We start from the raw sequence: 21,122 nt of genomic DNA, 5'->3' as shown, positions 1-21,122 counted from the left end.
TTGTGAAGATATAATAGTTATTTTTTAATAAACGATTTTAATTTCTCCTGGTGAATACTGTAAATGAATTCTTCTCGGGTTCTCAGCCAGGTTAATTCTTCCGTATAAGCCGACGTTTCGAGAGACGACTTGTCTCCCATCTTCAAGGCCGTGTTACTCTTAGGAAGTCCAATTTCACACTGATTTCATTTTTAGCTATTATTTTTTAATAATCACTTTCAACATGACACACAAACTAGTGTATTCTCGTATGGATGCTGTTTAGTGTGACTTTAACATTCAATCGTTTGCCATATAACTTAGCCAGCCTTCGATGCAATGGGATAAAGTCCTCACCTACAAACCCCGATATTACTGGCCTGTGCCTTGCTGGTTGAATTTTTCTCAGTCCAGGGCTTGGCTGTACTTGTGTGTTAAATAATTCAAATGTAAGAGACGACCATGGACAGAGTTTTGGGGGGTGAAAAGGGGGGTGCTGACCTCCCCAACTTAAATGGTAATTTGTAAGAAAAAGTACAAAACCTGTGCATTGAAGTACAATGAAAACAAAAACATTGAAAGTTAATTAAATTTTAGTCTTAGATCATACTTAAAATGCTGCTTTCATAAGCGAATTAATACAAAAATTTCCAAGAACACTTGGGGGCTACGGAATACCCCTATTTCACTGGGAGATGTTCCGTAGCCCTAAAACCCCCAGCAGGATTGCTGATCCTCCTAACATAAAACCCTAAACTTTGCCCATGGAGAGCACTACTACGTTCACAGTTTTCATTTCTCTAGTGAAATAAAGACATGATTATTATTATCTATTATATTAATGGATATACAATTTACCACATCCACATGGGCTGATCCATGGCCCGGATGAATAAAGATTATAATTACTACTATCATTATTTGACTTTCTAATGCCTCAAAAATCAGTTTTATTATATTATCAGTTAATTTAGAAATGCCTTACCATTCTTCAAAGATGTCTTTCCTCCAGACAATGCTCCAAGGGGCAAGGCTCCAGTTGGAGTAAGACCCTTAAGCTGTAGCACACTTTCGCTCTCTTCCCTGTGAACAATAAGAAATAAATATACATCAATGATAATAAAATGAACTAAGTAAGAAATTTAACCTCTTGTTTCAAATTATTAAGGTGGAAAAGTGTAGGAATGAAGCATACCAACCAAGGAGGACTTGAGGTAAGCCCAAGGGTAAAAATTGGGGAAGAATTACATGATCAATGACAAAAGAACAGGCTACTGACAGTCAAGGATGTATAGGTGATCATCATATCATCAAATATTGAGAGTTAGAGAATATTTACTTAAAAATTTTAGCACCACACTCTTAATTAAACCTTCATAAGCATAATTATGAAGGTTTTATTATAAAGGTAATATATAAGGTATACATTTTAAACTACCCTAAGTATTGACCACGCCACTGATCGGCAAGTTACATATATGTAATGGTCTGCACAAATACATTCAGCAAAAAATACATGAACTAATGTTTTGAGGTCCTGACAGTTACAACATTAGACACTATGGCATATGATTTGAAATGACAACATATCATAGAAGTGCATGTATGTGTAGTTTTAAAATTATTAAAATTTTAGATCCTCATCAAAAGTATGCTATGGGACCATTGTTCTTAATACAATATCAACTCACCTCAGGACAGAGAATACACGTGCCATTTTTCCAATTGCTCTGATCTTGTTCCGTATAACTTCCTTGCGCAAGTTTGCAGCTGCACCTGTAGCAACAAAAAGTTATATTAGCAATCAGCAAAAATTGAATTCAAAAATTTCCAACGGCAGTTGGAACATTGACCAATAATTGATCAAATGATTGCCTGTTTTGCAGAGTTCTCAGGCTAAGTAGAATGCAATTTTTTTTCAAATGGAGAATACAAGGAGTGAATCAAAGATTTCTGGTTTGATGGCAATTTTCTCATAAGAGTGAATCAAATATCTTCCAATTAAAACTTACCTCAACACTAACAAAACTATATTAGCTAAAAGTGCTACAGAAAGTATACAATCAATCATATAAAGCACACTAAAAACCATTCACATGTCTATTACATTTAATCATACAATCTGATCACTACAGTTTTTCAAGGATGTTATGCACTTATGTATCATGCAGTTTATAGGCAATTTCACTGTAGTGCAGATATGTGCAGACCATAACTAACTTTTAGCATTACGGAAATCAAATAAAAAACAACCTGAAAACATCCAGTTTTGTGTTGCACTGGGGCAATCACGACGTTAGAGTACTTGCTGCTGGGAAACACAATAAGCCCTAAAGTTAAACATTGAAGAATTTTACACACACATTAGACTGTTAACACCCTTTTTGAGTCTTAAGTTCAAATGGCAGATTAACAACTAAGCCTTTGCACTAAGTAGTAACACATAACACTACATGCGTCTCCAACAATGGTGTAACCTGTGCAAGTGGAACAGACATTTCATGATCTATTAACACATACAGCATACAGATGCAGTAACCACCCATTTAAAATGGCAAGATTCATGTCTTAATATTCATATAAGATTCACAGAATCCACAGTAATCATCACTTGAGCGACAAACTGCTGGTAGGCATCAGCAATTCTTGACAGATCTTGCATGAAGCAGGAGTATTTAAAAAGATTACCTGGATCATTAAAAGAAATTCCACAGGATTAAGGGTTAGAGAGAATTAATACAATATCTCTTGGCTAAATCAGAGTGGCACACACTCCTGTTTTCCCTAGGATATCTTTTGCATCATAACTAGTCTTGTGTGGTTTTTGTTGGTATAAATAATTTTTGTGACGGCTGTGTATTAAAAGTTGCAATGAAGTATAATTCTCCATGAAAAAATAGGACGAACTACTTCCACTCAACTATTTCCATATTGTCTTTTTTCCCAATGAATAACTTGTTAAAAACTAGAACCATCCTCTTGAAATTTTCAAGGTATGTACATTGAGCAGATCCTTTTCGATATTAATCTGTATAAAAAAAATATAAACATGATACCTCTAAGAACATAAATGAGAACAAATTTTCATATTTGAGATACAGGCAAAAGTTGACAAAGGACAACTACTCATATCCTGAGCATTTTAAGACAGTGATTTGGGCTTCAAACAAGTAAAATGTTGGGATATAAGCAGGAGTGATTAATTAGTCCCTTCAATCATCATAATTGATTAAAAAACCTAAGATGCAGCTCTCCACTCTGTTATCTAATGAGCTTACCTATTTATGTTTACGTCTGTCGTAGGAGCACTTGATTCACAAATAAATAAGTGAACCTAAGTCCAAGCAATGGGTATGTCCCTCAGCTGCAACCCCCCTGTTAACCAAACCTTTTGTATGAATGATAAAAGAGAATGGATTTGTGGTGAATGGATTGTTGGTATTTACATGTATATATTGTACGTTTTGACGTGCCTTTTGTCTGGGCCATTATTTAATGTACTAGATCGTTGGGCAAATAAGATAATAATCATAATTACATTCTTCCCGGAACTAAATTACCATGCCATTACAATGATTTCCCTGATGAGAGAGAGTAAGAGGGTGTGATTAAATGGACACTTAAAATTTTGATCCAACTATTTTTCATTGAGGGAGGTCATGGTCTTTGTGACCTGAAGTTCTGAAAAGATGTACGAGCCAAGAACTATGATATTTCAAAAGGATCTTCTACTAAATGGACAAAGAAAATATTTTTTTGTTTAACTCCTAGTGTGAAAGAATTACTTAGTAAAATTTTTATTAAGGGCAAAAAACACTAAATGATGTTTATTCTCATGCCTACAGAAATGGTGTTAGTAAAGTCTGTACTAACCGCAATTGTAATTAGTTCACATGACCTCGGTCTATACAGCCAGTAGGCTAATCCTGTCCAAATCAGAAATCACAACGTTTCCACCAAGAACTCAAAGTGTGTTTGTGTTCAAAAAAATGTGTTGAATTCAAAGCAAACAAATTAACAGGCTATCCTAGTTTTCTAATGTTGGCAGATGTTTCCCTAAGGACACGTTGAAGTATAGGAACAGGAAGATATATGCTGTGTTAACTTTGCATTTGTAGATGTTTTGCTGTTGGCTTGTGGGTTTAGTCATCGCTTATGTAGAAGAATAACTGGCCTTACCTTCGACTAGTAAATTAAAAAACCTGCATAAAATAGTCATACCAAAGCAATATTGCATAAAATGGAATATACACCTGATAAATAATGATTTTGTAGCCTATGACATTGCACCTGATTCGGGCGCATAATTAAGTGAATAGTTGATAATATTTTATGAGTTAACCGCAGTCATTATGTCATTTTATCAAAGTAAGTAGCACCACGTAAGCGTAAGAATTACTAAATGGAACACTTGTGAATTGCAACAGAATTACATTGTGAATTATTGTTTTGTAATTTGCCAACTCAATAAATGTTCATGCATGAACTTTCTTTCATTTGCCAACAAAATATTTGCCCTTTCTGTGAAGTTAAATTTATAAGCACGCGTTTTTATTTTAGTACAAACGCGCATTACTTGAGATCGAACGCTCTTTTCCCAGGGTTTGATGGTGAAAATGTAAAAATAATAAGTAAAAAAATATAGTATTAATGTAATTCGATATTATGCCACTGAAGAAATGATTTGAACTTTGAATTTCGTCAATATTTAAATTGTACTTCAACGAGTTTAACGTCACAAGTTCCTTTTGCAGAGAAATGATGGTTGCATAATGATCACTCCAATCCATCTTTAATTTCAGGAATAGGATTCAGAAAGTTTGAACTAATGTAAATTTTGAATTGACAGCTGATATTTTGCATGTAATATTGGGTCAATTATGTTCGACAAAACACCACATTGTCCGTTGATAATCCCGTTCTTATGGGACACAATGGCTCTCATCTTTTAGAAATTAATTCATTTGGGTATGCATCACTGCTTAATTTCATCCCACCTGCCGCAAAAAATCCCCAAAGGTATTATTTTAAGAGTACAGAGCAAAAATTGGTCGTTGCTCCATAAGAATCTTGTTATAGCTGGGCCTGGGAATATGGCTAAATGCACAACTATGCCATGCCCTTGAGGCTTCACTCCCCGGCATTACGGAGCATAGGGCACCCCCTCTAGTAAGCTCTATGCCTATATATGGGTTATCATTGACTTAATAAAAATCAGTGGATAGTAAGTATGTATTACTTCTTAAAAAATGAACTATTTAACTTACTGTCAAGCCAAATATGACCTGGCATTTTTAAAATTGTTGTCAGCTAATTACAACAAATTCTCAAATATCGACTTAAGAATTACGTAGCATGTTCATCTGCAAATTCTTCTTTGACTACAAAGGCATAAAGTAATGTTCCCAGGATAAACATTTTTTTCTAAGGTCTACCTAATTCTATCCCTAAAGTAATCAATGGAAACCTATTCTGTCTTACTTTTAGTATGTACTCATAAAATGTCACCAGAGTTTGGCATTGACTATTTTTCTCTAAAGAACTATATCAATATCATGCCCAAAGATTTGAAGAAATATTAGAAGGGGGAAGAGAATGGTATGTAAGAACATATTTTCTATTCACTTCAGATTTGGCAAAAATGGATTTTATGCTAAATGTAGTGTGTATTTTCTGATACATATACACAGTAACAGAAAATCATTAAAACCATTTGAACTGAAGTATTTCAGCAGCTTTCATTGCGCTGATAAATAGGTTGTAATTTTGCAAGAAATGGTATAGATTTGTTAAACATATTAGCCAAGTTAGACCGGCACACTGGTTGTAATAAATCATTAAATAGGTGATGGGTTGCATCTGTTATACAGGTCTAACATATCCAACTATAAAGCAACAACATTTTCTTTAAATAAACCAAGCCAAGATGATCATGGTATGGTGAATAATGAATCCACAAGCATAATTTGTTTTAAAGTCTCAATAAAGCCAGCAAAATTTCACATTACAATTGGCTTTTGTGGCAGACATTCAATGCACTTTAGCAAGGCATACATGTGAAATTTGCTTGGGAATACACTTCTTTCATTCGGTCAGCACACCACAATGGTTCACTTACAACAGCACAATAAAGTTCCGATGGGAATGGTTCCTTTCCAACAACATATGGTTCAACTACGATTTTCTTAATGTCAATTCTATACACTACAGAAAAAAGGCCACTCCATTGAAAATAAAATACATTCACACACCTCCAACCAACCACTCTAGCACCATCTAATCTATTCATATCTAATGCTCACATAAAGAGGTACATATGACTCAGAAGAGGAGAGGGTAAGTGGAGCTCAGTGACTAATTAATATACCGCACACAGATATGCTAACAAACACTAAGTTGAGGAGGGAGGGGTGGGTAGATTAGGAGGAAAGAAAAGCTGAAATGTAGCGTAGTTTACAGTTGTTATTAGATTAATTTCCTCCATTATGGTCTCCCTTGTGGTTGAAAATTCTTCCCGTAAAGTTTACGAAGTTTTCAGAGATTCACAGCAAACGTCACAGCAAAAATGATGAGCTACCTCATCAAATCACTTAAAATATTGAAAGGTTGTATCAAAATGCTTTTCCTGATCTTTTCTGATCACTACCTATTTAACCATAAACCACATAAAAATATCAAGATAAATCCTTCCTATTTGGTAAAAATTCTGCCCTCTGTTTAGAGGTAAGTTAGCCAGTTTTTTTTTTTTTTTTTACACATATCCTGCTTGAAGGTGTTATTCCATTATTGTCCCTTTCCAAATGAAAATTAATTATTGAGTGTTAGGCAATAATTTTCAGAAAATGGCTACCAGCAATGTGTAAATAATTTTACAAAGGTTATCAAGCAGAGTCTGAGTGAATGAACACATTATAGTGTGATCTCTGCATTCTCTTCGGGTTTTCACCGCGTCCGTTGGGTTTTGGCGACAACAGTTTTGCTGGCATTGCAGTCAGCGAAACTGTTGTCGCCATAACCCAACGGACGCAGTGAAAACCCGAAGAGAATGCAGAGATCATCTGATCAACGCCGCAAAAATCTTCGAACCTACACATTATAGTGTGGTCACCTGGCAGCCTATTATTTCTATGAAAGCCTTTTGCTGGCCTCCAACAAAATGACTACAAAGACAGTACTTTGAGAATGAAAAAAAGACCTCATTTGACAAACAACCTGAATTACTCATTACCAGAGTAGACACTTCAATCAATTCCAAAACATTATTAAAAACTTTTTAAAAAGTAATTCTTCATTGTAATTTGTACTTTAAGGTATAATTACCATTGCATTTTGGCAATTTGGCAATCTTAAAAAACATTTTCTGTGTTCAATGAGCTAGCCTCTAATATGTAATGTAGAACTATGTAATAGTATGTGCGCATATAAGATATGCATGTATTTATGTATATTTTTCCTGTTTAACTGTCTATTGTATGAAATGGAACTGACTTATCTTTTGTTTGTACGTAGATCTGCAGGACCAATAAAGTTTCATTATTTATTCAATATTCCCCGAGGCCAAATTGGTCATCACTCAAAATTTTATCCTCACTCATGCAAAACAGTATGTTAAGTTTTCTTCACAGAAGTGGAGCATTACAGTACTAGGATTAGTATACTGCTGCACTCTACTCTTCTTTCTGCCACACTATTTCAGATATTTCCTAAAAGTTCTCCTTCCCTGAATGCAAATTGGTCAGCCCCTAGTACTTATCTCTCACAGTCTTCAGGAATTTCAATGTAAATTGTAACGACACAGGTCGTCTGGGCTTGATTCCACTTTGGTAAATTTATTCGGAAGGCAGTTTTGCCAAGATTGCACTTGGCTTCTTCAGGTCATGGAGTTTCAGGCAAATCATTTTTTGCCCCAAAATACACCATACTGTTCATTCAACCTGCATGCGATAGGCTGTCGGCATACACTCTTTTCTTCAAAATTCATTTCCATGTGTTTCCAAAGGAATAGCCATCTTCTCTGTTGAAATTGCCCTCATTCTTGGCTTTTTCTATGGCAACTTGTTATACTAGTGGGAAATATCTGTGATCTTTGGTTTAAGGTAGGCATATTCAAAATTGATCTTCTATGTGGGACCTGTCCATATGTCCTCTGCTACAGCACACAATTTCCAATTCTGTTCCCTGTCACCCTTTTATGTTTCACAATGTGGCATTTCAGGGGACTGCACAATGAAGCCACTCTCACAGGTGGCAAAAAAACGCATACAACCCAACGACCTGAAGGAGCTGAGTGCAATCCCAATGAAACTCTAGCTGGAAGTTACGGACCAATGCAGAGTCAAGCCTAGATGACAAATTCTTTAAAAACACCCACCCACAAAAGCGCTCATCAGAATTCCAATGTAATTGTTCCACTTCACGACATGGCAGAATCAACTCGTTCTTCTTTGGTGGAAGGTTGAATTAAATGTTCTTGACTTGCCTTACGTCCATATGTAGATCTACAGGACCAATTAAGCTTCATTATTCATTTATTATTCCCTGAAGCTAAACTGGCGATCACTCAAAATTTCATCCCCTCTCACAGGAAATACTGTTAAGTTTTCTTTGCAGTGGATGCATACAAAGTATTAGAGTCCGAGCATTAGTAAACTGCTGCACTCCACTTTTCCTTCTGCCACACCATTTATGATAACAGGGACTTTCCTTCTCTCCTTTACATCCCCTTGGTATGAGGCAATGCAATGAGGGCAAATCTTTAATGTCATATCCTCCTTCCTTCTCTTGGAATCACAAAAGTGCTTTGTGCACTGCATAAGATTTTACTCAATTACATACCGATGCAGGGGCAGATCCAGGATTTCTTTCTAGGGGGGGCATAAGCAAAGCCATATTTTTCCAGGATTTTGTTCTGGGGGGCGGGCCAAAAGGATACCTCGTAATACAAAACGAACGCAATGATAATGGGACCATATTATAAATCTTGCATATTTTTTAAGGGTCTGGGGGGGGGGGGGGGGGCATGAGTCCCCCTAGATCCACCTATGTACTGATGAAAATTGAATACGTGATTTAAACCAAGATCTTCAGTATTTAGTGAAAGGTACTAGGCTACATAAGTTTTGATGATGATGATGATAAGAAATGATGTCTTCTACCATATTTTTTCAGACAAACCATTCAATGAAAGTATGGTTTTCAGAAATAATTATTCAAAATCTATTGAGGTAGCCATCACTGAAGAAGACATCTTTGCTGGCACACTAACCTACAGGATATATATATTTCTTCACAGGTGATATTGCATACCAAGCTATCTTCAATGCAGTCTCTTCATAACTTAGCCAATCATTACAAGTAATGAGAGTATGAGCCTGATGAAAATTAAGCATGTGTTCTCCTGACTTGACTGCCTGCTGTAGCATCTCCTTTGCAATAATGTCTTTGCTTCCAAAATATCTCATCCACTTTTCATGATTCAAATAATAATGATGATTATCTCTCAACAAATTATGTGTCCGTAACAATATTTGAAATTTAAATAAGTAAATGCCTAGTGTGTCCATTAGGGTATACTAACTTTATTTTGACCAAATCTCATTGAAAAATCTGAATTTGCCACATGAAAATTGTAGTACGACATCTTTTCTCATTGAAAATTTCTTCTAACTTTTGTTTTATAATTATGTACTTAAAAATAAATCATGTACTTATTGCGTAATAAAAATTACTCAACTCTGGCTCCAAATGGTTATGGAGGAAGTGCCAGTTTTAATTCACCGGATTATGGAAAAATTTAAATATATATATGTATATGATGACGGGACGATGACTGCATGAGAAGGATACTGGCTCTGCCTAATGATATGATTCATTATGTACAAACTGAATTAAATTAATTTTAAGAACTTGAAAATAATTTAATTTACATGTGCAGCTTGAACTATTGTGCATGGTAGTATTGCAAAAATGTCTGACAAACATAGATGAGAACAAACAAAAACAGCTATGATCCCATGAAATCTACTGATGAGCTTTCAAGAGCCATATGTTATAGTAATGTGACCACAGGCGCTGTTCCAGTAGATTAAATAGCATTAGTACAATTAAGCCTATGGTGAAAAAGTAGTTAATACTGCATTCACATGTGAATCTATTGATTTATCATGGTCATCTTCTAATTTAGGATGCAACAGATATTGCACATGAATTTATCCTCAATTCTTTGTCATTCTTATGATGATGTTTATTCACTGCATGAGGCATGAAATTCCTAGATTCACTTCAGACAGTGAGAAGAGAAAAATAAAAGGAAATGGCCTCTGTCCTTTAAATCATTTGCAATATTTCCTCCATAATTAATCCATCTATAAAAACTTGCCATTTTCTGCATCACATGAGTATCAAAGCACATACGAGCCGAAGAACTCTGCTTCACTTGGTTAGGCAAGCTAATTACGTATGTATTAGAGTGTCCATAGTCTGATGCTACGATCGCTGTCATGGCACTCGCAGGGCTAACAGGAAAAGGGCCAAAGGAGAGGATGACAGATGTGGAGTGAGTGGATGGAGGCAAGAGAGGAGGGCAGGGCTTACAGACGTGTTACATAGTGACACACCAAGCAGAGAGCAAAACAACCGCAAATATTTAGATTACATAGTCATCGCCAAGATCATTTAACGGCATCACTCACCGTCACCCAGATCCCAAGCGAGAGACGGCATCGATGAGGGATGAAGAAGTGTGCGGCGTACGGTCGAAGGATTTTATTTTGCGGAGTGGGGGCAGGAAAGGTACGTAGGAGAGAGCAGGGGTCAAGGGTCACGGGGGTGGTTCGCCAATCGGGGGGTAAGTGGAGATAAAGAGTGCACAGATATGTATAAAATGGCAGGATTAGACAGCCCAACACACTGTGGTGTAGGGAAGTCGGGTATTTTTTTTCCAACATTTCTTTTTTTCCCAAGTGAGGGAGGGTAAGTGATTAATATTTTTTTAAAGCCTCCCTTTACACACTAGAAATACTCCAACACCAATTTAACTCAAAGTGAAACAGAAAGCAGCCGACTGTTTTGCATTTTAATTCAGTTGTTGGTAAAGACATGTACACAGGCATTGCAAAAAAACTGATGAAAAGCAGCAAATAATTGCTATGATTGCTATTTACATACAAGTGTGGGAAATTTTTCAAATTTTATGCATCTTATTAACTGGTGTTGGCTACTTTTATTCCACCTTCACTTGAGTTATAATTATTAGGTCAAAAAATGATTAATGAATAACTAAGTCTTTTGAGTAATTGATTAGTGTCAAAGAGGATAGTAAAATGAATTTCATCACTACTTAATATTTTACTAAAGCTTAAATCCATTAAAATTTATCTTAGGTATTGAAACTACATCAGCATTAAGTTAAAAGCATTGAAAATTTCCTTAGAATACTCGGATACATTAGTCCGTCACAGCAAACCAAAATAAGAACTAACAGGACTATCACTTTTAGTGTTTTAGTTTAAAAAATTCTACATAGCACCACTTAGACTAAACAATGTTTCAACAGACAAAAACAGCTGCATATCTGTATAATGATGTAATTTGGGGATCAAAAGTGTTCAAGTGATTAAATATTTTATCAAGGAACGATCATATTACATTCAAAAACCACTAGTTGGAACAAACTTCTATTGCACAAAAATTTAAAAATATTCTTGAAGATTTAAGTATTTTAAAACATGTAGGGAAAATATTTTCAAATTGATTTGCATGATCAACTTTGACTGAAACTGGAAGCAAATGTTAATATATTCACATACAATTAAAACGATTTCTAAAAAGCCATAGAGTAGTCCCCTATGCATGCAACTAACACCAAGATAGTAGATATATAGGAAATATTGTGTCCTTAAAGAGTAAAGCAATCTCAGAAACACAGATAACACCCACACAGATCCAACTGCATAACAAGGGCGGAAGAATGAAAGTATGGACAGAGAAAAAGCACAGAAATGAGACAACTCAAAAAATGCAAGGAATGAGTCTGAAGAATGATCTGATGAGATATTTTTGCTGTTATTGTGAGAGGATATATGGAAATGAGCAATTTGATGCCAGGGACTTGTACAGTTCCATTCTTATCCGGTAAACAAAAAGTGGCCATTCACCAGGCCACATACATTTCTCACATTATAAAATAGGTGGTACAGATGCATAGACATAGATACCCTTCACCTTGTGGCTAGCTCATCATCGTCACATGAGTGCCATCCACATGTGAATCACAAATAAGACTTTAGAAAAATCTTTTTCAGCATTTAATCCTTTTCTTATCAATGCATACTTTTTTTTGGACTCCCCATGAAAACAAAACAACTTCTCTCGGCCCACGAATGAAGCAGAAAAATCCCTGACAGTTTCTTTCCTTTCATTTTACGTGAAACACACAACCACACAAAATATATTTGGGCCCAAAATCTGTTAGGTTGATCTATGACGCACACAAAACGGTGCACAAATACTACATCATTCTAGGGCAGACCTATCACACGAATTATTCATCAACTGAGAGGCGAACCTCTATCCCTTCTCCACCTCCGTGAAGCCAAAGTTGGAAGGAAGGGAAGGATCACCATCTTTCAATCATTATTTTTATATTTTGCACTCAAAAGTGCTCTTTTTATTTCAATAATAAAAAAGTACAGAAAAATATATATAAAATATTTATATTTATATATATTCCTTCATACATTCACACAACGCCATAATCACAAACATATATCAATATAAATTCACAGAAGGGGAAGGAAAAGGATAAGAACACATAACAGAAAGTGGACGGCGACAAAGACAATTATGAAGTGGCAGATGGCAGAATTAAGACAACCGAGGGTTAAAATGTGGCCTGACTGTGACTCAAACCTATTAGCGTCCGATTGTTGGTCTGATGCTCTACCATAAGTTCAACATATTCAGGCTTCAATCGGTGGAAGTTCGACATATTTAAATAAATAAAAGATCGTAGCACTTTTCCACAAGAATTTTTAATGCGTACAACGCATTTCGGCTCACTGAGCCATCATCTGGTACAAGACACTTCAAAACACTTGTAAATCCCTTTTATATTGGGAGTCCTCCCTTGTATCCCCGCTAACTTTCACTCCTTCTTAGCTAACCCAAAGGGACTCCTCACCCCTGCCTCTTTTCCTGCATCGCTACTTACTCCTCTCCCTTTCTAAAGACACGCGGCCTCTCTTTTTACCCTAGTCCTTTTTGTGCCCCCCCTCCCGTTTTCTATGATTCTTCCCCACGTGTCGTTATTTTACAGTTATGACTAGAGTCCTCCTTCCAACGTGGGTTCTCCACATCCCGTATTTGTACCTTTTCCCACTGTATCTACTCTGTACGCCCGTTCCCACCCCCTTCCTCAAAGATGTCAAAGCCTCCCCTACCCCTCCTTTCTCAAGGGTATAAAAGGGATTTACAAATGTTTTGAAGTGTCTTGTACCAGATGATGACTCAGTGAGCCGAAATGCATTGTACACATTAAAAATTCTTGTGGAAAAGAGCTATGATGCTCTACCAGTTGTGTCACCTGAGTACTTAGATTTACCATGATTTCCGTGGGGATTCATTTCACAGAATGCTCTTTCACACAGTACCCACAGGATAATCAATAGACAGCACTAGGGTAGCTCACCACTCGCTAACATAAGAATTAGATGTGGACACAAGAATAAAAGCAAAGATACCCATGCCCACACAATGGTAGGAAAGAGACTGGCATATGCATTTTGGGCCGCACAGAGCCTATGCAAAATAAGCCACTATGCCCGTACACTCCTTCATCCTTTCCAATATTCCTGCGTCTGACATTCTATTGTGTGTCTTAGTACTTTTGCTTTCATTCTTGCATCATATCCAATTCTTCTGTTGGTGAGTGGTGAGATTCCCTGGTGCCATTTGTTGGTCAACCTGGCGGGCCCAAGTGAAGGGGTTTTCTCTTCTACAATCCTGTCAAAATCATGGTTTATTTAATCAATCTGGTAATGCAACTGATGGAGCATCTGAGCAGCGATGGAAAGGTTTTGGGCTTGAGGCCCAGTGACACTAGATTTATACCCTCTGATTACTACCTCCTCCATCTGCCACTTCACTGATGTCTTTGTCCATTTTCTCTTATGTGTTCCTATCCGTTTCTTCCCCTTCTGTGAATTTATATCAATGCATATTTATATTAATATATATATATTTATAAAATGTATAATTTTTTTACATTAGGGAGGGGAACAACCCCCCCGTGACTACTATTAGCTGTTGTCAGTGTATCCATTCAGTGACTATTTAAATTTATATATATTTATTTTTTTTTTGGTGTTACAGTCAATTTGGTGGGGGAAGGGGGGAGTGACAGCACATGCCATTAATTCACTCAGCGGAAGTGTGGGGGGACAAAAAAATCCCGCCTCGTGGGCACACAGCGTTAAGGGGATTTGCGTCCAAGACTGAAGTTGCACGAGAAACTTACCATTCCTCTGTATAAAAAGTTTCCCTGTGAGACCCAGCATTTTGAGAGCAGAAGAGGGTCCAATGCATGGAGAAGGATAAGTGCAGTCAGAAGGTGCAATTCTCAAAAGGAGGTAATCGATGGGAGATTCATGATAGAAAGAGTCAAAAGGCATACTCGGGGAGAAAAGGGGGCATACAAAGTTTTTTGGGGCAACTTGAAAATTTAAAAAAATTTTTTCAAAGCCTCTCTTACGTAGGAAAAAGGAATCAAAAGACGCAACGCTAGAACAGCGAAACATATGTCCCCGCAAAAGCTTGCAAAACTCTGTGCCGTGCACCGACTAACATACAATGAATGACCATTGAGATTGTACAGCCAGGAGATCCCCGGGCAAAAGCAATAGCTGCATACATATAAATAACAGGAAGGCTCAGAGTGAAATATGACATTTTTCTTACTTTAGCCATTGCATTTACAAATGATGGATGGAGCTTTTCCAAGGGCAGGCTCAACTTTTGATTTTAAAGACATTTTAATAACTCATTCCACACAAAAATATGAAAGACTAATGCAAATAAAATAAGCATCATCAACAGCAACTTGAAGCTAAAAGACAAAAAGGATAAACTCTCCACCAATTTGATTGAAAATAAATAAAGGATTGTCCCTCGGAAAAATGCAACATCCTTATTAATTGACATTACAGGGATATGAGATTAAGTTTAAGTTTACAAAGCTTGCAAGCCTGTTTAAAATCATTATAAATGCATAAAAATTAATTAATGGTTAGTCATTAAAGAGTGAATTAGCTTCTTATAGATTCTTATTTTACAATTATAACTTATTTAAGAAAACTGTAACTTTAAAGTATAAAACTTATGAGATATTAAGCCATTTAAAGCCAAAGAATTCCCTTGCTGAACAACAGCGATGGTAGTTAAGGGTATGTTATGTCCACAGCATGAAGTTCCTTGATATGTTTTGCCATTCAGCATTGGGTGACTCCATCCTACACGTAAAATAGCCTTCAAATGTTTATAGAGAAAGGGGCGATAGAGAAAAAAACAAATTTGATAGTACGCAACGTAGACTCAACATCATAGAAACATACCGAAAATAGGTGCAATGGCATAAGTGAATGAATACATAAAATCTCTTTAGAGGGACAACAGGGAAAAAAATTGATAAAAAAACTTTAAGAATGATTGTCAAGAACGAGTCAAAACGTAGAAAATTACACGCCCATAGCTTCAGTATCAAATAAATGAACAGTACCAACCAACATGGAATAAGCAATGTTTGAGAAAAACGGGCAATATTCAAGTGATGTGAAAAATAAATTCAGAAACAAAATGCAGTAGATTTTTTTCCTGGGACATAGTACAAAAATTTTCTAACACTTTCTACACGTTTGAAGTGAAAGAGAAACAAGTCACTTCTGCATGTCCATACACTACCAGTGACATACACAGAAATATATTCCAAAGAAAAAAATTACAAGAGAATTCTAGAAGAATGAGAGAGGCAACAGCCATTTTATACCTGAATACAGGAACTAGATTAATGCTTTCACTGAATGAAACTGTACATTTTCACTGAGGGGGGTTTTTTCATCCTTTCTCTCTTAGCAATAGTCAACAAAATGGTGCAAAAATGACTGTTGCAAAATTATAATTAAACCTTCAATAAATAAGGTTAGGATATAGAAGTATAACCCAGCTACTCAGTGATGTTAAGAGTAAACTCAGCAACAGGACAGGGATCAACACTACACTTATTTGATCAAGAACCATCTAAAATTAAATTTTAGCAGGCCAACTACAACACCACTACAGAGATAGAATGGATAGTTAATTCTTACCATCTGTTCCGGTAATTATGAGTATAAGAGATGACAAAAATTTCAGTAAATATATGGAAATGGAATATAAATTCACTAATTAGCATTTATAATTTATTAAAAAAAGTGTACAGCTCACAGTACTACATTGAGCTAACACCTTTACACCAATGGCCATAAAATATGGATGGTTAAACATGAGCTCTAGATTAGACAGTTATCAGCTAAGATATGACTTAATTTAGAAGCAGTCTATAGCATTTATATTAGTTTCACATAGGAGAAATTTAAAATATATATATCAGACAGTAAGTAACATATGGAAATGGTATTTTAAGATAGTCATCAAATGTTTAAAAATTGGCCACGCACCTTCCTCAAGAGCATCATCTCCATCAGACATCAGCTCGTCGTCTGAGCAGATGTTCAGCACATTCACCAGCATCTCTGTGACTGTAATGAAGATCACATGACTAGCATAAAAAACTCACCAACTTGAGGTAGATTGCAATATTTTGTGGAACCATGTGACAGGTAACATAATCACACACAAAAGGATGGTCGAAAATAGGAAGTGTTGGGCAAGAGATGATCTCATCTCAAAATTTTCCAAGCAATAGCTAGACTCCAAACTCAACTGTGATTTTAACACCATGGTCCTCGACAACCAATGTATAAGCAAAAAGTTGGACATTTTGGAGCAATTGGAAATTTTTCTAGAATGTCAACATGATAATGTATGCATTGAAAATGGCCCATCGTACCTTCCCACAAGGCAATTAGCTAGTTAAGCTAGTTAGTTAGATTTGGAGGCTTTGCCCCCCAAAATTTTTTCCTTAAAGGCCATACAAATTTTTTTCCATAGTGGCGATACATCTGCTGAGGAGACCACTAGCCCATGGACATCTGTCCTCAGACACTCCATTTCTTGGTATAATTGCATTTCATAATGTCTGCCATTAGCTAATGATGAATATAAATTTCGTAACTATATAAACAAAATACATAGCTGATTTAATGACATGTGCATTTTTCTGATGTGTTCTAATTGACTACGAAACATTAGTGTACATGACATTCATTCCTTCCAAGCACTCCCAAAGCAATTTTCGGGCTTTGCGCCTCCTTCCCACACCTCGCCTTAATTGTTGAGACTTGCTGACTTCAAGCCCAATATGTCAGTCCTTCGTGTACAATAAAAAACACACTCCCATTACCCCCTTCACATTTGAATGACGTCTCTCCGATCACCTCCACCTCCAAGAATTGTAAAAATAAGCTTGTACCTTGAGTTATTTCATCGTGATAATGATATAGTTTGCGAAACCTAGGGTCTGTTAATAAAAATCAGAGGACCAAACAAAATTTTGCCAGTGATTATGTCACTAGAAAGGAACTCAAATATGAATACATTTATCACAACTGCTCCAGACAACCAGAACCAAGCCAAAAGGAAATATGACATTCATATGTAACTGAAGCTTCAAATAAGAAAATGTTAAGATTTCTGATACCAACTCTGGAGATACATTCAATTCATGCATGCAGCAGGAAGTCCTACATAATATCTGTCCACTTCTTAAAGTTGGGAGTTCTAGCAAAGGGGATATTGATAATGAACCTTTTGACTGCCAATCGGCCAATCTATCTAAGGGGTACATGTGGAGAATGCCACGGGAGAATCTATCAGCTGGGCATTTGCACTTTTCGTGAAAGAGGATGTGCTTCAAGGGTTCAAACATGCTGGAACCACAGTACCTTTTTCCCCTACAAATGGAAGTGACCATGTGAAAACATCCATGAAGTTGGGAAGCCAGTATGGGTGAGCTGAGCAGTTGAACTGCCTGATGTTCATCACATTGTTCTCATACTTGAGTACTGCTGCCTGTGGGAGCAAAAGATAAAGATACACCATATTAAGGAAAAACAATTGTCCTTACGTTCTGCACAATTGTTTATGCAAAACTTAAAATGGGTGAAATATGCCACCAATCAAAGATTGAATTGATTGAGAATAAATAAAAGAGCTTGTAATAACCTTCATCAAAAGTTTGTGAGAACAATAAAATCAAGTTACAGCCCAGAGCTAACTGCATATTATTGCATAGTAATTGCCCACAAAATACTGAGTTTGTCAAAAAAATTTCATATTTAAATGTAAACCATGAGCATTCTTTACAATTCTTTTATTAATTCCCATTAAAGATTCGCATTATATGTAACGCATATACATATAATGTTTTTAAGTTTTATTGTATAAATTTGACATGCCTTGCATCCTTGAAATTATGTATAAAGATGTATCATGATCTCCATATAAATAAATGTTATCATTATTATTTGAGTGGGCCTATATATAAGTGATAAAAATAAACATGTAAGTGATTTTTATACATATCAAAATTAAGAGTTAAATAATTTTTGAACCCTCCATATGCCTTTTCAGAATATTGAATCTGATTTGATAATTTATTTGTGAAACAAATGAAAAAGCATACGACAATATTTACAACTTGCAAAGAATATAGAAAAACCAAATGAGACATTGTACATTTTATCTTCATTAGGTAGGAATTGAACACAGAAAGTGTTTTAAGGAGAAGAACTAGGGAACTAGGAGAAGAACTACATAAGTAGTACGTTAAAATGAACCATTGATTTAAAAAATAATTGCTCATCCTTAAATTATTACCTTATTATTGTAAACATCCAAATAGTTTGGTGCAGAGAAGATGGTGATGAGGGAGGGAAAACCAGTTGTCTGACTTTTCCTGTACATCCGGTACCTATGGATTGAAAAAGTAAAGTAAAAGAGGAATAACAGTAATATAAACTAAGTGGCACTATGGCTGTGACAAGAAAATTCACGAATAATGGCAACAAAATTGTGGTTGATGGTAAAATGTGATTAAAAGAGGAAATAACTAAACATTCCAGGGCACTATATATTGACTCACTCTCTTTCAGAAAGAAATCAATTAAGAAAAATAGAAAAAAATGATTTATGTACATGGAATTCTTTCCTCAATAAATGACAATTGGGAAGAAAAATGTGAATTGCCAAAAAATGATTGCTGTCACTCGGAAATATAACCAAATCAATGGTACTCACCCAGCATCTTGAGCTTCATGCGCTCTTATGATGGAAAGAAGGTTGTTATTTTGAAGAAAATCACAGCATGCCGCATAGCTTAAATAGAAAAAATTGACCCATGATAAATATTTTACAAATGTGACATCACAGATAAATACATATAATACAAATGTGACATAATTTGGATTCCACCAAAAGATTATCATGATTAACGTTATTAGTTCAAAACATTTTTAATTCAAAACACTCATAATTTCATTGACAACAAGTCAATTTTATAGTTCAATGACTTTACCCTTAAATTATTCTCTCTACATTTGGCACTACATATTTATGTGTACAATGGAGCCTTGATGATCCGTCAGTCCATTGATGGTTCATTGGCATATTGGTCTGATATCACTCCCCTAAAAAGTCCAGAACTATCCCTCTCTAGTATTCCCACTTCTTCCAATCCCCACCTCAAAACAAATAGTTTTCCAGTTGAACAGGGGGAGAAAATGCAGAGAGAGCATTGAACAGCAACAAAAGTAAAAATTACAGCAAAAATTATTATGGAAAGACAATTTGCCTGATTCAATCATCGGTTCACCATTTCCCCTTCATTTGGGTGGACTGTGCATAATTCAATGTGGCTGTGTACGATTGCTAAAAATAAAAAATAAAAAATTGATAAGATGCTACTTGGTAGATTTAGAACTGTAATTGACCCAGAGAAGGGTCCGGGGATTAACACATCCACTTCCAGCCTACATAACTCTTTTATGCAGGTGTTGTATATTATGGCTCTATATATGCAGTGAAAAACTGCCTCTTCTTTCCATGTTTGCCACCTTATATTTGATACAATGAATTTTATCAATTGCTCTAAAATTAGTACATTCCTAAACTGCGATGAAGATGAACTCACAGAGCATTTAAACCCACAATGGAAAAACATATGAGTGATAATGGCTTTAAAATCACACTAGGTATTAAAGTTCATTAACTCATTTCTGTCCACATGGATTCAACTGCAATAATAATCACCGCAGCCAACACTAAATTTGATTTAAATTGAAATGAATCAGCTGAGAGAGTTGTACATCTCAATCCTCACCAATGAACTCTAATCGTATATTAGGAACAAGTGGAAAACAACTACATAATATATAGATGGTGCTTACCTATAGAAATACGAGCAGCCCCTCACACTGTTGTGACTGAAATGTTCAGCATTCTTTTCATTTCCAAAGTCTTCAAGAGGATCAGACCATAGTAGATCGCACATCGGGCCAAAGGCAGGAGGCTCCTTGAATCTGTCCAACTGGAATGAGCAAGAAGAAACCCAGATAAGAACAAGGGTATATTTAGGAGGTATTCTACCCCTTAAAGGTACATAAGTAGCATAGAATAATGTCTATGCCTGGGAATTTTGGATATTAATATGCAGGATTACATGAATATGAATAAGCTAAACCTAGCAGCGTTACTTGATCAGTCAAGGCACTCTACCTCAATTAGATAATAACTTAATCCTTGCATAGAACCTTAATCTCCATGGCATATTTAACCCCTTACACAAATGGATAATCTAACATACTACTACTACCTTTCCCTCTAACACAGTGGCACAGCGAGGAGGGGGATTTGGGGGATAAACCCCCCCCCCAGAGCTCAGAGAAATTTTTAATTTTAATCCATTTTACTTCATTGTATTGATATTACTAATA

General features: G+C 35.9%; 1 protein-coding gene across 6 annotated transcripts in view; it reads right to left on the bottom strand.

Moving 5' to 3' along the window:
- The window catches only part of LOC124160228 (serine/threonine-protein phosphatase 2B catalytic subunit 2-like), a 517,396-nt gene that overhangs the window by 11,205 nt on the left and 485,069 nt on the right, over positions 1-21,122 (bottom strand). For 2 of the 6 annotated variants that reach the window (XM_046536036.1, XM_046536038.1), the window contains exons 6-13: positions 20,577-20,716; positions 19,429-19,506; positions 19,009-19,102; positions 18,075-18,201; positions 16,689-16,769; positions 14,495-14,518; positions 1,671-1,755; positions 965-1,062 (exon numbers count right to left, since the gene is read on the bottom strand). In XM_046536036.1, coding sequence (XP_046391992.1) covers positions 965-1,062; positions 1,671-1,755; positions 14,495-14,518; positions 16,689-16,769; positions 18,075-18,201; positions 19,009-19,102; positions 19,429-19,506; positions 20,577-20,716 — 727 coding nt within the window. Of the gene's footprint in view, positions 1-964; positions 1,063-1,670; positions 1,756-14,494; positions 14,519-16,337; positions 16,341-16,688; positions 16,770-18,074; positions 18,202-19,008; positions 19,103-19,428; positions 19,507-20,576; positions 20,717-21,122 lie in introns of all 6 variants that reach the window. The other 4 variants (XM_046536039.1, XM_046536041.1, XM_046536037.1 and 1 more) reach the window with 4 other exon arrangements.

This window comes from Ischnura elegans, chromosome 6 (genome assembly GCF_921293095.1).
Source record: "Ischnura elegans chromosome 6, ioIscEleg1.1, whole genome shotgun sequence".
Classification (NCBI taxonomy): Eukaryota; Metazoa; Arthropoda; class Insecta; order Odonata; family Coenagrionidae; genus Ischnura; species Ischnura elegans.
This window is presented reverse-complemented; position numbering and strand designations above follow the sequence as displayed.